This window comes from Otolemur garnettii, unplaced genomic scaffold (genome assembly GCF_000181295.1).
Source record: "Otolemur garnettii isolate 467f Iridium unplaced genomic scaffold, OtoGar3 scaffold00016, whole genome shotgun sequence".
In the NCBI taxonomy this organism is placed as follows: Eukaryota; Metazoa; Chordata; class Mammalia; order Primates; family Galagidae; genus Otolemur; species Otolemur garnettii.
In genome coordinates this window covers 28,908,838-28,925,254 of record NW_003852411.1, presented here as the reverse complement: position 1 = coordinate 28,925,254, position 16,417 = coordinate 28,908,838, and the positions used below count along the sequence as shown (strand labels likewise).

Sequence of the window (16,417 nt, the reverse complement as noted above, 5' to 3'; positions counted from 1 at the left end):
ACCTGGAATTCTGAACTCTGATAATTACCATCTTTTGCCTAGAAAGAAAAGGGCTAGATAACAGGAAGAACTGCTCTGACCACATTAAAAGTTATTTTGTTTGTATATAAAAAGGGGGGAAATGTAGCAGCCCGTATAGCCTATGGCTAGGAGGAGTGAGAGTTATAAGAAATACCTGTAATGGAACACCTTGGTGAACAGGGCATGGAGAGAGATTTGGTTCTAACAAGCATGAGTGAGCTCGCGAGATGAGCGCATTGGTGAATTGGCAGTCTCTACACCTGTGGTGGTGAGAAGCACGAGCTCAGCCTTATATTAGGCTGGAGGAGAAGGCAGTCAGGGGGCATGCGTGTTCTATCACGGATCCCCTTACTCTGACTTTCTCCTCTCCTGCCTGCAGAACGCCAGCACGGTGTCTCTGCTGAAGCCTAAGAGCTATCTGTTCTAAGAAGACCTTTACTCTCTCTAAGATACTCTGTTTCTCTCTCTCTCCAGCTAAAGTAGAAAGCCCTCAAGCACCTACAAGAAACTGTTCCTGAGCAAGGTAGCTTAGTGGTCCATGTCCGGAACCTACCTAAGCCGGGCCCGAGACCTGGCCAGTCCTGGGCCCTGACACAGTATTAGAATTGTGATACATTACCACAGAGGAACCATACATGAAGGGGAAGAAATGAATTATTAAACAGATTGAAATGGGGGAGGAACTAGCTCGACATATATGAAGAAATACAGAGTTGAAGGTCTTACCATAGACAAAGGTTAATCTCAGATTCATCATTTATTTAACAAATATTTATGGAGTATCTAATATATGTGAAGGACTTTTCTAGATAGTGGGGAATACGGCAGTGAAAAAGGCAAACATCTTGCCATTATTAAAACCCTAACCACAGAGAGTAAAGATACGGTCAATCAAAGAAAATACAGGATAATTTTTCATGATCTCAGAGTGGGGAAGGACTTCTTAAACAAGAACCAAAAAACTGCACAAAGTACAAAGAAAAAATACTAGACGGGTTTGATTTTATCGGGATTAAATATGAGTACACTTTAGGGCCCACACACATAGTCTAGAGAAACTCTCACAGTTCCATACAAAGATTCATGCAAGGATGCTCACCGCAGTGATGTTTCTGGTAGCAGGGAATAGGAGCCAGCCTAGGTGTCTATCTCTATAAAAACAAGCAAAATATACATACTATGGGATGGCGTGCAGCAGTTGGCAGCACTGAATTAGGTGGGCACTCAATATGGAATGAGACCAAATGATGTTGCATGAAAAAATAACAGAAGAGAAGCAATAGCTTCATATCATGTATGTAAATGTCAAAGATGTACAAAGCATGCCCCAAAATGCATATGCATTTTAAGAAAGGAAATAAGTGGATTAAATTTGTAATACTCAAGTCACATTTAACTTCTACAAGAGGTGCTCAGTGTGACTTGTATTCATCTTTTGTTATTCGTGAATGTGACTTGCGTTCGTCTTTTGTTATTGGTGTATATTGAGTATTACAATTTTAATCCAGTGTTTTCCTTTCTTAAAATGCATATACGTTTACTGGGGCACCCGCTCTTTATTCATAACTAATACTATGTGTTCTACAAGAAGACAGACATACCCAAAGGCTTATACCAAATAGTATAGAGATGGTTCCTTTGGGAATGGGAATTAGGAATGAAAGGAAGAAAAAAAGGAAATAAAACAAAAGAAGGTTCTTGTATGGACTGATGGTGATAGTGAATTAAGAACTAAGGAGTGTGATTAAGTCAACTACCCATACCTAAGTTCAAAAAGGAAAGATAGATTCCTATTATCGTTGTCAAGAACAGGGTAGATAGAATCTGATGGTCTTGAGTTAAAAAGTACCTTAGCAGTCAGGAAGTCTAATTTCTTCTCACAGCGGGAATTCTCTCTCTCAAATCCTTATAAAATATCACATTCCTCTTGAACTACCACACAGGGCAGACTGAGAGCATTGGCTAGGTCTAGGGTTTAGCATTCTTTCTTATGTTTTCCTAAAACTGGGCTCCCATAAACACTCAACCATTGGTCCAAGCTCTGTTGTCTGGCATTGTGCCCAGTGAGTCCACATCCACTTTCACAGACTAGCACTTTAGACGCTTGAAATTGCTGCTAATGTTTTAAGTCTTCTTTCTTCCCATCCCACATATCCAGATTTTTAAATTATTCTTTGTGTGACCCGTTCAGGGTCTTCTAAAAAAATGTCAGGGATGGGCTTGGTTCCTGTATCCCAGTGGTTAGGGTGCCAGCCACATACACTGGAGCTGGAGGGTTTGAACCCAGCCCCGGCCTGCCAAACGATGACAACTACAACCGGAAAAATAGGTGGGCGTTGTGGTGGGTGCCTGTAGTCCCAGCTTCTTGGGAGGCTGAGGCAAGAGAATGGCTTAAGCTCCAGAGTTTGAGGTTGCTGCGAGCTGTGATGCCATAGCACTCTACCAAGGGTGACATAGTGAGGCCCTGTCTAAAAACAAAACAAACACAAAAAGTCAAGGATGGCTGAGCTCGGTGGCTCATATCTGTAATCCTAGCACTCTGGGAGGCTGGGGCCAGTGGATCTTTGAGCACAGGAGTTTGAGACCAGCCTGAGCAAAAGCAAGATCCCATCTCTGTAAATAGCTGGGTGTTGTGGTAGGCGCACATAGTTCCAGCTACTCGGGAGGCTGAGGCAAGAGGATCACTTGAGCCCAAGCGTTTGAGGTTGCTGTGAGCTATGATGCCACAATACTTTACCCAGGGTGACAGAGTGAGACTCGGTCTCAAAACAAATACAAATAAATAAAAAATAAATGTCAGTTATTTATAGCATGACTTCAACATTAACTATCAAATGTAGCTTGCTTGTTTGAGAAATGTACTAAAGCCCACTGGGGCCCAAGATTGTGCCTGGAAACCACAGCCACCACAACAAACACCGTTCTAGGAGAGCTCTAATCTAAAGATCTTGAACTAATAGTCTTGAACTACTAGACTTTGAACTGTGTCCTGTTCAGGCAAAGCTCTGCTACCTAGAATAAGTGACCACATTTTATATAAGCCGATTCATTCATTTATTCAAGAAATATTTCCTTAATACGTTTTCTGTGCTGAGGAATGCTATAGAATCTGGGAACCAGAACATACTGCTCAGTACCAGGAAGAAAGAGCCAAAGACTTGGATCCCAGGGAGCGGGCTTGCTTCTGGTGTCCTCTGCTGAGCAAACAAAAGGATTTGGCTCCCTCTGCTCTCTAGACCTGTCTGCATTTCACTACTTCTCTACATAGTGGTAGCCGTGGACTGCTGCAACCCCCAACTCACAACAGCTCACACCTTGGACTCCAGCCACAACGTCTGTTCATGGTCTCTGCAAAACCCGAGCTCCTCTCTTTAATAACTTTGAAGATAAGACCAGTGGGGTAAAATAAATCAGGAAGGTTTAAAAAGAGGTAAAGGAAAGGGTGTCAAATTTGGTATATTCCAAACTAACCAGATTCTAAGTAACATTCTGAACAGGCAGAAAAATTCAAGGGCCATAAGAAATCAGTTTAACAAACCCTTCAGAAATGTGTTTCTAGTCAAATGTGCTTCTACAAAGCAGGCACAGCTCTGTGCATCACAAAATTCTACATTGGGGGAATGCAAGGGAGACCTAACCTTGCTTTGACACCTAGGACCTAGCTGGGAGTAGGAACCATGAGAGAGGAATGTGTTACAGATCTCTCCACGTATCACTGCACAGAGCCACCCCCGTGCTGCTCAGGTGGCAGCGACAGCACTGGGAAGACAGTGTGTCCAGGGCAAGGAGAAGAAGAGTGACCCGGGCTGGAGGGAAGGTGGTTCATGGGCAGGTCAAGGTGCTCACCATGACCAAGTCCAGTAAGAGCAGCTACAGGTAACTTGTTAGCTGTCTGGGAGGCCGAGACCCTGACTCCCTTTGGATCCTGCCTACATCTCCATCAACTCCAGATACCCAACGCCACCTGACATAGCCAGGCTCAACAGAGACTCTGGGGCGGTGCAGTCATCCCACTCAACCACTTGTTTTATTTATAGACAAAGAAACTGAAAGCTCGAGAAAGGAAGAGGTTTGTCCAAAGTCACACGGGACTAGAACTCAGGGCTTCTCCCTGCATGAAGCTGCCTCTCTGATGGTGCAGGGGCAGGTGTCAGCTGTGATGTAGTGGTAGTCCTTTGACAAGGACAACAGCTTCAGGCTGTCCCATTCCAAGAAAGAAGAGTGGGGATAAAAGGGGGCCTTGAAATTGCTCCCAGTGGCCTCTGATGCTGGTGGACAGAGCATCACCCGTTACCCAGACCAGGAGAGTCCAAATTATCTGCAAGAGTTTGGCATTCCAGACCTACGCCGGCAGGTCTCCCCAGTGAGAGCTGTTCCTCATTTCTTCTCTCACTTGCGTCCAGCATCCTGCTCTTTAAGGCAAGATGTCCACATAGTCTTGGGAGTTCTCTGAGGAAGAAAGTAGGAGACCAGCCATGAAACTCTGCACCTAGAAGTCACACTGGCCATCCGCACTCAGGGGAAAGGAGGCCTCTCCCCAGGGACGGGGGATCTTGATGCCATATCGGACTCACATCTTCAAAGGCTGGGGGTATATCTGGGGTACCACAGGGAGCTGTCCCGGCCCAACTGGGGGTCCCTTTGAAAGTGAAACCTCAGAGTCCCCACCGTTCCCCAGCAGAATCCTGTGGTCTCCCCCAGAGTGAGAAGATCCGAAGCCTGTTCTGAGGAGGCAGAGGGAGGATATTCCCCGTTGGTAGCTGAGGATTTCACTCTGCCAGTGCCGACCGAACACAGAAAGTGGGTCAGGTGAGACCTGGGCCGCATTCTTAGGGCAGATCTCTAAGGGTCCTCCTCTTGGGATTTGTGGTTAGTTTATCATCACTGAGACAACTCCGGCCACCTACCCAAACAGTCTCAGCAATTCAAACCCTTAGGGTTTGCCTAAGGGCTGCAGCACGGGCACATTCCTGGGTTTCCGGCTCTGCCTCCTATTATCCTTTTTATTCTATAACTTTCAGTGGCTACATCTGCAGCTGAACCCACAGAAGGCGATTTTGTGTGTACGTGGGTGCCCACTCCCCTGCATGGGGGTGTGAGGAGACTGACACATTTCGTAGGGAAGGGGTTTTCTTTTATCATTAGAGCTGCATGCTTAGTCTTGCTGGGAAGGAGAGAAGGTGGTTGTGACAGATTCAAGGGTGGCCTTGCTGCAGACGGAGCTGAATGGGCCTAGCGTGACCGCAGGCTCCCCAGGGCTCTCCGCACCCTGCCCTTCCTCCTGGGGAGCCCGTCTGCTCACACCTCATCTCCAGTTCCCTGATATCTGCAGTCCCTTTCATGGGAAAACCCACATGTTCCAAGATGGGAAAACAGGAGTAAGCCCTAAATGTCTCTGAAAGTCTCAGTTAAAAATCAAACTACATTACAAATCGCAGATCCTAAATTCTCTAAGAGCAGATTTCAAGGGTGTGGGTAAGGAAGGGCAGCTAGCTGCTGGTGATAGGATGTGAGAGGCCTCAGCATGGATTCTCTGCACTCAAGTTTACTCACCATCTCTCACCAGGGCTTAGCACTGTCGGGATATAACTGCAATAATTTGACATCTGACACTTTATAAATACATGCTTAGCAAATAGCGAAATGGGACAGGATGAGCCTTGGGGAAGCAGCAGATGGGCTGACGTGGTTTTATCCTTGGAAAAACCTGCTTTCCATGTGCCCATTTATCTCCAAACTTGAATGCTTTGCACAAGTTCACAGAATGCTTATGAAGCCAGCTCTCAGCCAGGACTTCAGCTGTTCACACACAGGCAAGGAAGCCTCGGCCACCTTGGTGGCTAGAGGACACCACTTCTCGACAAAATGGAAATTGTTCTTAGTAAGATGACACTTTTTAGAGACAACGTCCTAGAAAGGGACATCTATATTGATTCTAAGAAGTAGGTCCCTGGTGGAAATGGGATAAAGATTTCTTTCTGAGCCCCGTGTGAGAGCGTTTACCGTAATTGTCGCCCAACTCTAATTTCGATGTTCTCCATCTCAAGCAGGGGCTGCTTCTGTTTATGGGGTTCAAGAGGGGAAACATCAGCCCTTGGTTTGGTTTTTCAAATTTGGAGACCAATTCCTTTAGGTTTGGAAAGATTTGTCTTCGAGAACCTTCTGCAGTCTGAGAAAATACAAGAAAGGAGATTGACCATTGTCACTGTGCAGTTCTGAGTGTGAACTGTGGCACCTCTCAAAATAGTGGTTTTCGGGGCTTTCTTTTAAGGTGACACATTGAAAATAAGTGGCCCGCAACTCACACTTGAGAGCTCACACTACTTGGAATTCACAGAAACTCTCATTTTCTTAAGACCAACTTCTGACTTGAGCCTCTCTGAGTACAGAGGATTTATAACCCAGGGACCTTAACTCGGTGAGTGGTATTGAAGGAGCCCCCATCATTGGTGAGTTTGTCCAGGGTCTTTTTGTAGAGGACCTTTGAAAAGCACTCTGCAAAGAGCTTATGTCAGACTGCCTTGCCGGCAGGCTTTACCACTTGAGTAGACTAACTAGCCTGCAAACAGACTTCTGAGGGGAAATGCAAAAAATATATACAAATTGCAAACTTGCTGAATTCAGAATCTCCACGTGAAACAAGACCCCCAAAGTCCTAATTTAAATTGAAAGTAGGGATTGTCAACATGACTCAGTTAAACTGTTGTTCTGTTTACCAGCTACAACCCAACTGCTATTTTCTAACATAGCCTCATATAAATAATTTTAAGATGAAAAGAATTTTCTTCCTGTGCTGACATATTTGGTTTCTATGTCAGCACTTGGGTTTTCACGTCACCATGCCTCAGGCCACAGATAGAAAGTGGTGATAAAAGGTTTTCCGATGTGTAGTCTCGTGAACCTACAGAGCAGAGGCTGCTCTTGAGGCTGTCTGCAGGGGGGTCCGTGTAGGGCAGCCCCTCCAGCCCACAGCATCACCCACTCCAGGCCTCTGAGGACAAAGCTGTTCCCCAGTGAAATGCCCCTTGTGTCTGACTTTGGAGCCACTGACTTGAAGGCCTCTGTGCTTTGTCCAGATAAGAGACAAAACAGGGTATTGAGGAATAATCTAGAATTTCCCCCGGTATACACAGCAAAGAAAAAAATGCGTTTAGATAAGTTGCTTTCGAGAAAATATTTTATCTTGAAATTATTTCACACACAGTGGTTTTGCAAAAATAATAAAGAGAAAATTCTTATATCCTTTACTCATACCCCAAATATTAACATTTTGTAATTTGCTTTTCATTCTCTTTCTATGTATATGTGAATATATAGTATATATATATACACACAGAGAGACACGTGTATGTATATATGCACTTATACTTAATTTTTTTCAGAGTTAAGTTGCAAACATGCTATTCCTATAACTTTACATATTTCCTGAAAAGTATAGACATGACATAACCCCACTGCAATGATTACAATCAAGAAATTAACCTTGACGTAGTAGTGCTAACCAATCTTATTCAAATTCTGAATTTATTTAAATTCTTCCAACTGTCTCAATAATGTCTTCGATAGCAAGGGAAAAATTATGTAACTGATCCGTTTGGGGATCATTGTGTATTCTAGTCTCTTGCAGGTACATCACAGTAAACATTAGCATATTGAAGACTCTGAGAAGTCTTGTCTGCTTACCCTTACATACAAGTGTTTCAGAAAGATTATTTCAGGATTCTCTGTTAGTGATTAAAATTTAGTAATGTTTCGTATTCTTTACTTCCCAGCCAGAGAGCTAAATTTAACAAAAGCAAAAAGGTTTTTTTTTTTTCTTGTGCTTAGCTCTCAGTAAACCAGAAAAATTAAACAAATCCTAAGGCTTCCAGCTATCTGACGCTTGCCTTATATTCTCTTCTATTATAGAGCACACTTCCTGGCCATTTGGACCCCTCCCCACCCTCCCTTCTCTTTCTATTCCCATCCTGTGTCCTTGTTTAGTCTTCCAGTTTAATAGAGCTTTTGCCTGGAGGCCAGATTGGTACATCTCTTCACTGGGGGAACCAGAGTTGGATGACAGCCATGGGCCATGGTTATTTAAAAGTGGATCCCAACTCTAGTGCCTTCTTATTTCTCCCAGAGAAATACCAGGCTAACTATTGATCTGACTCTAAACCCAAGTGCTCCCCTTGTTAGAATGCCCTCACGTGTCAGGTTCAAGAGCCGATCTTGGGTTTTCCTCCCCAACCTTTTTGCTTTTGTTGTTCCAAGCACCCATATGTGTTCTTACCTGTATCTTGTAATACCCATACTTCTCTTTGAAGATCCGGTATGTGTAGACAAAATTTTTAAACCTGTAGGAAGGTGACAATAGGAGCCATAATGTTTTTACGTACAAATCCAGGTAGCACTTATAGTTATATTTTTGTATGCAGTATCTTTATCAATCTTAAGACCCCGAAAGAAGCTTAGTTAATTTTCGGCTGCTATGACAGAATATCACAACCGTATGAACTGTAAATAATAGATGTTTATTCAGCTCACAGTTCTGGAGGCTACAAAGTCCTAGATCAAGTGGCTGCAGCTGGGGAGGGCCTTCTTGCTGTATCATCACATGGTGGCAGGGCAAGTGAGCGTGGGCCAGACAGAAAGAGAAAGGACGGGGACCAATCAGGAGCCCACTTTCTCAGTAACTAACCCACGTCCAAGATAACAGCACTAACCCATCCAGCAGGGCAGAGCCCTCATGACCCAATCAGCTCTTAAAGATCTTACCTGTTAATACCACTAGAATGACAACTAAGTTTCAACTTGAGCTTTGGCGGGAACATCCAAACCACAGCACTAATTTCCAGGCCCTCTCATCTGTGAGAACTTGAAAGAAACAGGGCTTTTGAAATGGGGACCCTTATTCTGATGATGAACTTCTAGAGATTGTGAAGAGGACAAGGAGAGGCTTACAGCTTCCACAGTCCTGCTGTTCCTCTCTAGCTGTTTCTCTTGACTCTAAGTTGATACAATGTGCACAGTACCTTTGAGCCATACCTGTCATGGACGACATTAGAGATAGTGTAACTAAATTAGAGAGTGTTGGGAATTCTTTTCCAAGGAAGTGATGTATTATGTTCTCACTTCTCATTGGAACAGAAGCCATCAGCAAGACTGTCTAATTATATTTTAGATAACAGACCCGATCTAGTCATTTTCAAAGAAATAGTATAAGTTTCTGTATTTCTTCAACTCTAAGAAGATAAGATCAGTGATGAGATATATTATTATTATTTTTTTTTTTTGAGATGGCGCCTCAAGCTATCCCCCTGGGTAGAGTGCTATGGCATCACAGCTCACAGCAACCTCCAACTCCTGGGCTCAAGCGAGTCCCCTGTCTCAGCCTCCCAAGTCGCTGGGACTACAGGCGCCCGCCACAACGCCTGGCCATTTTTTGGTTGCAGCCATCATTGTTGTTTGGCGGGCCGGGTTGGGGATTCAAACCCACCACCTTAGGTGTATGTGGCTGGCGCCCTAGCCACTTGAGCCACAGGCGCCGAGCTGAGATATATTATTAATTTAACAAAAGCTTTCCAGGAGAAAAATGCATGCATTAAATATTTTCATCAAGTCTTAGACATGTCCTAATTTCACAGAAATATTAAAATTAAAAAATGAGAATCAAATATATTAGAATGAGGTTGAAACTATCTGATTTATCCTAACCTCCCCCTACCCTGCTTACACCCATGCCAAAGAATAAAATGACTAATCTTTTGCCTGAATGGTAAAATAAGGTAGCTACTTGCAGCTTTAAGATACAGACACTACACTGCAGGAGACTTCATTGCTAATTCTCTGGAGGCTTTGGCAAGTGACTTCAAATCCCAATGTTTTTGGTGGGGTTTCCTGAAGCCAGAATAAGCCCGTTGACATCCCCAAACCACAAGACAAACAATATAAAGTTTTATACAATGCAAATCTTTGTCCATATGTGACAAATTAAAGTATCTTACAGTCTGGAAAGAGATGTCAAAAATTTCTTTTCACATAAGTTGTTTGTTGTTTTTTTTTTAAGATGGAGTTTTACTCTGTCACCTGGGTAGAATGCCATGGCTTCACAGCTCACAGTCAACTCAAACTCTTGGACTCAAGTGATCTTCTTGCCACAGCCTCCCAAGTATCTCAGATTACAGTGCCCACCACAAAGCCCAGCTAGTTTTTCTAGTTTAGTAGGGACCGGTCTTATTCTTGCAAAGGCTGGTGTTGAACTCCTGAGGTCAAGTAATCCACCTGCTTCAGCCCTCAAAAAGTTTTGTTCACGTGGGATCCAAACAAGATCCATGTGTTCCATTTAGTTGATCATGTAGTTTCTTTGAACTATCACAAACCTATGTTAAATTCATAAATGAATTTATTCTTAATTACATTGTGGGGTTATCAACATAAGAAAAATCTTCACTATAGGTACATGAAAGAATAAAACAAACAGAGGTTCTGTGTTAAATGCCTAAAAGTCAAATACTTCAAGCTGGAAAGGCAGACATGCTCAAATATGGTCTTATTTTCAAAGCATTTTTAGTGAACTAATGCGCTAAGATTATAAGATTATTATTGTTATTATTGATTTATTGAATGTGTGATAACTGTATTTATTTACCAAAAACTGCTATAAGATTATAGAACAGTGAGATTAACATCTGCTGTGTATAATGCTATGGTTTGAATGTTTGTGTTCCTCCAAAATTCATGTTGAAACTTAATCTCCTATTAAGAAATGGCACCTTGTGGCCTTTTGGGAAGTGATTAAGTCCTGAGGACTCTGCCCTCCTGTATGACATCAATGTCCTTATGAAGGAGGCTTCAGAGGGCTGCCCTTCTATCCCTGTGCTATGTGAGGACGCACCATTTCTCCCCTCTGGAGGATGTAGCAACAAGGAGCCATCATAGACCAGGAACAGTCTTCACCCAGCCAGCAAAGCTGCTGGCACCTTAATCTTGGACTCACCAGCCTTCCGAACTCTGAGATATGCATTCCTATTATTTATAAATTACCCAGTCTAGGGCATTTTATTATAGCAGCTAGAGCATGCTGAGGCATGACTAGATTATTATTGGGTAAACATAAAACTCATTGTAATGCCTACTGTTCTAAATGTTTTATAAATGCCATTTGTGAAATTTTTAAAAGAAACATAGTTTTTGCAGTGTGCATTTATACTAAAGACCTGTAAAAAGACCATGCTTCCCCATGCCTTCTATCCCCAACACCCCCAGCACTCACATCTTACCTCCACTCTCTCTGCCTTGAATGCACTGGGCGAATCTCATTATGCCTTTTATCCCTGTTTGTCATCTTTATAAGAACCCCCAGGCTTCCTGGGCATCCTTATCACCCACGTCCTAATCCCACAGCCCTCTCACTGGGGGGCCTGAGGTGAAGCTATTGCCCTTTGCTGTCAGGGCTCTTCAGTGTTGCCTTCCTTCTTCCTTGAATCCTCAACTTTGAGTTTCATGTCATTGGATTATATTCCTTACTACCTGTTACTGTTGCTGACCTCTGGGTTGTTGCATCTCGTTACTCTAGGTTTCAGCTCCTAGCTCACTGTTGCTATCTCCAAAACTATTCTTGTCCAAACTTTTGATGATTTCAATTCCTGCATAGACAGTCCCACACCCCGATGTCTCAGTTTCTCAAGCTCTTCTCCACCAGTGATCTTGTCCTCCTCCTACTTCAGCCACTCTCTCCCTATTCACCACCAGTATTGGCTATATAATTTGCTGGTCCCAGGGTAAAATAAAAGTATAGGCTCCCTTGTTAAAAAATTATTAGGAACTTTGAGGTGGTAACAATAGAACATCAAACCAAGCGTGGGCCCTCTGAGGGCAGGGCCCTGTGTGGCTGCATGGGCCGTGCACTGTGATGCTAGCTTTGTGCACCACTTTGACCTTGTAATTGCCAATAATTGTGACCCTTTCATAATCTCAACTCTGTGTATCCCACTCTCTCTCCCCTGCTTCCTTCCCATCTTTTCAGATCCCTTCCCTCTTATTCCCTGATCACAACAATCCACGGACCCCATGGAGCCTTCCCTCCATTGATTCTACTTTTCACTGTTTCTTGCTCACATGTCTTGACTCCCTTCTTCACCCCACTTAAATTGTCCACCACTGTAACTGCTCCCTCATAGCCACATTTTTGACTCCTTTTTCCATCTTTTACTCTATTTACGCAATTAGCAGCAACAGAATCCTAATTAAATCCAACCTTCTGCAGCTGTTTGTGGCTGGAGAGGAAACTCACAGCCATGCCAGCTGGTTTCACTTGAACAACCACAGAACTTGACCGCTTCCCTATTGACGATGATTCTATACATGCTCCTCTTTTTTTTCTTAAATCCTCAACATTTCCTTTCTCATCCTCACTCTTAACTGATGACTCCAGTGAGATTAAAGCAAACAGAAAATTCCCAGACTCTCTCTGCCACACCAATTAGCATCTGTACTCATATTCTCTGCTTTTATTACCAGATGAATTTTGTGTGTGGCTCTCCAAGCTAATCCCTCCTATTTCTCCTGGCCACCAATCCCCTTTCATCTATTTAAGGATGGAGTTCTAGCAATTCTCTCCTTCTTCTCTGACATCATCATTATTATTCCTGACACAACAGCCTGGGTGGTCCTTCTAAAAAATGAGTCAGATGATGTCATGTCACCTGTGCACAAAAATGGCTTAGAAGAGCCAGGACAATTTTGAGAAGAAAAATAAGATTAAGGTAGGGATGTGTGTGCTTGGGGGAAGGTATTTCTGTTTTAAGTCTTTCTATAAGGCTGTAATTAAAATAGTGAGGAAGCAGTTCCAGGGTAGAAGAATATATAAAGGCATAAAATAGCCCAGAAACAGATCCATGTATACAGAGGGTGCCAAAAATATATATGCACAGCTTAAGAAAGGAAAAACTGTATTGAAATTTATAATACTCAATATATATTGATAACAAAAGATGAATACAGGTCACATCTGAGCACCTCTTGTAATTGCAGAAGTCAAATGTGACTTGAGTATTACAATTTTAATACAGTATTTTCCTTTCTTAGGAAATAGTTGAAGGGAAGGAGAAGGAAAGCAGAAAGGAGAAGGAATCTAAAGATTTTTTTTTTTAATGGAGACAGATTTATTCAGCTGTTGGAAAAGTTTTATTGTCATTCCTTAGGGCAGTGGTTCTCAACCTTCCTAATGCAGGGACCCTTTAATACAGTTCTTCATGTTGTGGTGACCCCCAACCATAAAATTATTTTCATTGCTACTTCATAACTGTAATTTTGCTACTATTATGAATCATAATGTAAATGTCTGATATGCAGGATGCATTTTCACTGGTCATGACCCACAGGTTGAGAACCGCTGACTTAGGGAATGGTACAGATTGAGTACAATTTAACTGCAAATACTCCCCTTTGACTCATTCATCTTCAAATAATTCCATATCCTGCTCTGCAACTTTGAGAAGATATTTTTAAAACATTTTAGATTTTTATAGGAGTTGATATCTTTTCATTGTAAACAAGCTACAGATTTTTTTACTTAAGCTTGTAGTAGTCTGGGTTACCTTTCTAAATCCCAGATGCTTGTAAAATGCACTGAAGCAGCCTTCCTCCTTTATCCAAACAGAAAAACAACATAACTGAACAGATTAAAGGTCTCACCACTAAGTATTATTATTTTTTTTCCCATCAACCCTTTGAAGTTCAGTCTTTGGAGGGACAGGCTATGTTTTTGATTTCTAGTAATTCTCTTTTTTGGAGGTTTTATGATTTTTGCCATTCCGAAAATAGTTTAAGATCCTTTAAGAAACAAACCTTGAATAGTCTAAAAATTCATATCCCTGATTTTTTCCCCTATGAGTTAGGGAGGCTGTGAGGGGGACAGAGGGGTAACTGGAGGCTGATTCTCCTGGGAAAGGAGAGGTGTGAGAGGTCTGTGCCATTTACTTGGTGTATTCCTATCTTAACAAGTCTCAGGTCTTTTGCATTGAACAAGTCTACTGGTCTCATTTTTCCAACAGTGTGTGCTCACTTTGTGCCTCTGTGTCACATCTTGGTAATTCTCGCAATGTTTCATAAGTTTTAATTATTATTAAATCTGTTCCGGTGATCTATGATCAGTGATGCTTGATGTTATGATTGTCATTGTTTTGAGGCACTACGGACCTCATCCCTGTAAGACCGTGAACTTAACTGATAAATGTATGTGTTCTGACTGATCTACCAAATGGCCATTCACATGCTTCTCCCTTTAAATAAACTACTAGAAATGAGTAAGTTTAGTGAGGAAGACATATTGAAAGCCAAGACAGGCCCAAGCTAGGCCTCTTGCACTTCGTTACCCAAGTTGGGAATCCCAAGAAAAAAATCCTTGAAGGAAATTAAAAGTGCTACTCCAAGGCACACATGAATGATTTGAAAAAGCTAAGAAGACTTATTGCTGGTATGGAGAAGGTTTGGGTGATATGGGTGGAAGATCAAACCAGCCACAACATTCCCTTAAGCCAAAGTGTAATCCAGAGCAAGTTCCCTCACTCTTTTCAATGCTGTGAAGGGTGAAAGAGGTTAAGGAGTCTGCACAAGAAAGTCAGTTCTCATGCTTCATGAGGTGTAAAAAAGAAGCCATCTCCAAAACATGAAAGTGCATGGGGAAGCAGCAAGTTATCCACAAGATCTGGCTCAGGTTATTGATGAAGGTGACTAAACAACAGATTTTCAGTATAGATAAAATAGCCTTCTATTGGAATAAAGATGCCCTCTAGGATTCCTGTAGCTAGAGATACAGGAGCGTGATACCCGGCTTCAAAGAGTCAAAGGACTCTTTGCCACTTTGATTGACTTCTTTTCATGGAAGATTTATCTACTATGCATTGTGATTGCCACTTTGCTTTAGGCCCTAACAAGGCTGACTTTCTTGTTAGGGCCTAAAGCAGCTGGTGACTCTAAGTTAAGGTCAATGCCCGTAAGAATTATGCTAAATCTACCTGCACTCTGTAAATAGAAAAACAAAGCTTGGATGACAGCGTATCTGTTTACAGCACGTTCGACTGAATATCTTAAACCTACTTTTGAGATCTGCTGCTTAGAAAAAAGACTCCTTTAAAAATAATCACTGCTCATTGACAATGCACCTGGCCACCCAAGAGCTCTGATAGAGATATTTGAGGAGATGAGTGCTATGTCCCTGACTATTATTAATAAAACATCCATTCTGCAGTCCACAGATCAAGGAGTTGTTTCAACTTTCAAATCTTATTATTTAAGAAATATATTTTGTAAGGCCAGATAGTGATTCCTCTGGAGGATTGTAGCAAAGTAAGTTGAAAAGGAAAATTCTGGAAAGGATTCACCATTCTTGATGCCATTAAGGACATGTGTGATTCACGAGTGGAGATCAAACTTCTAACAGGAGTTAGAAGTTGATTCCAACCCTCATGGATGAGTCTAAAGGATTCATGAGTTTAGTGGACGAAGTAACTGCCCATGTGGTGGAAACAGCAAGAGACCCAGCATTTCAAGTGGACCCTGAAGATGTGACTGAATTGTTGCAATTTCATGGTTTAAATTTAACAAATGAGTTGTTTCTTATAGATGAACAAAGAGTGGTTTTCTGAGATGTAATCAGCTCCTGGTGAAGAAACCGTGCATATTGTGAACATGACATAAACTTAGTTGATAAGGCAGCAGCAAGGTTTGAGAGGATGGACTCCAATTTTGAAAAAAAAAATTCTACTGTGGGTAAAATGCTATCAAACAGCATTACCTGCTGTAGATAAGTCTTCCATGAGAAGAAGTCAATCGATGTGGCAAACTTGATTGCTTTAGGTAATTGCTACAGCCGCCCCCCTTAAGCAACCACCACCCTGATTAGTCAGTGAGCAGCCATTAACATTGAGTTAAGACCCTCCACCAGCTAAATGATTATGACTTGCTGTAGACTCAGATGATTATTAGCTTTTTAAAAATAAGGTATGTAGGTTGTTTTATTAGATGTAACGATTATACACTTGACTATAGTCTAGTATAGACACAACTTTTATAGGTACAAGGAAACAGAAAAATTGTGTGACTCGCTTTATTGCAATACTGGCTTTGTTTTGGGGGCCTGAAACTGAACACACGATGTCTCCAATGTCTCCAAGGTGTGCCTGTAGAAACATGAAAGACATGAAAGAGAGACTCAAATGAAACTTCTAGAGGTAAAAACTACATTGTCGGATTCCGGAAGAAACAAGAGTGTGGCGTGAGCATGGGGAAGCAAAAGAAAACAAGGAAGTATGCGACCATGTACAATAAAAACTACATTGTCAGATTCTGGAAGAAACAAGAGTGTGGGGAAGCAAAAGAAAACAAGGAAGTATGCGACCATGTACAATAAAAA

The 16,417-nt window shown here is 42.2% G+C and overlaps 1 protein-coding gene across 2 annotated transcripts in view; it reads right to left on the bottom strand.

Moving 5' to 3' along the window:
- Nucleotides 1–4,011: 4,011 nt before the first annotated feature.
- The window catches only part of SH2D1B (SH2 domain containing 1B), a 26,945-nt gene continuing 14,539 nt past the window's right edge, over nt 4,012–16,417 (bottom strand). For both annotated transcript variants that reach the window (XM_012802640.2, XM_023510835.1), the window contains exons 2-4: nt 8,294–8,357; nt 6,025–6,190; nt 4,012–4,470 (exon numbers count right to left, since the gene is read on the bottom strand). In XM_012802640.2, the coding sequence (XP_012658094.1) occupies nt 4,436–4,470; nt 6,025–6,190; nt 8,294–8,357 (265 nt within the window). In that variant the 3' untranslated portion in view covers nt 4,012–4,435. The remainder of the gene's footprint in view (nt 4,471–6,024; nt 6,191–8,293; nt 8,358–16,417) is intronic.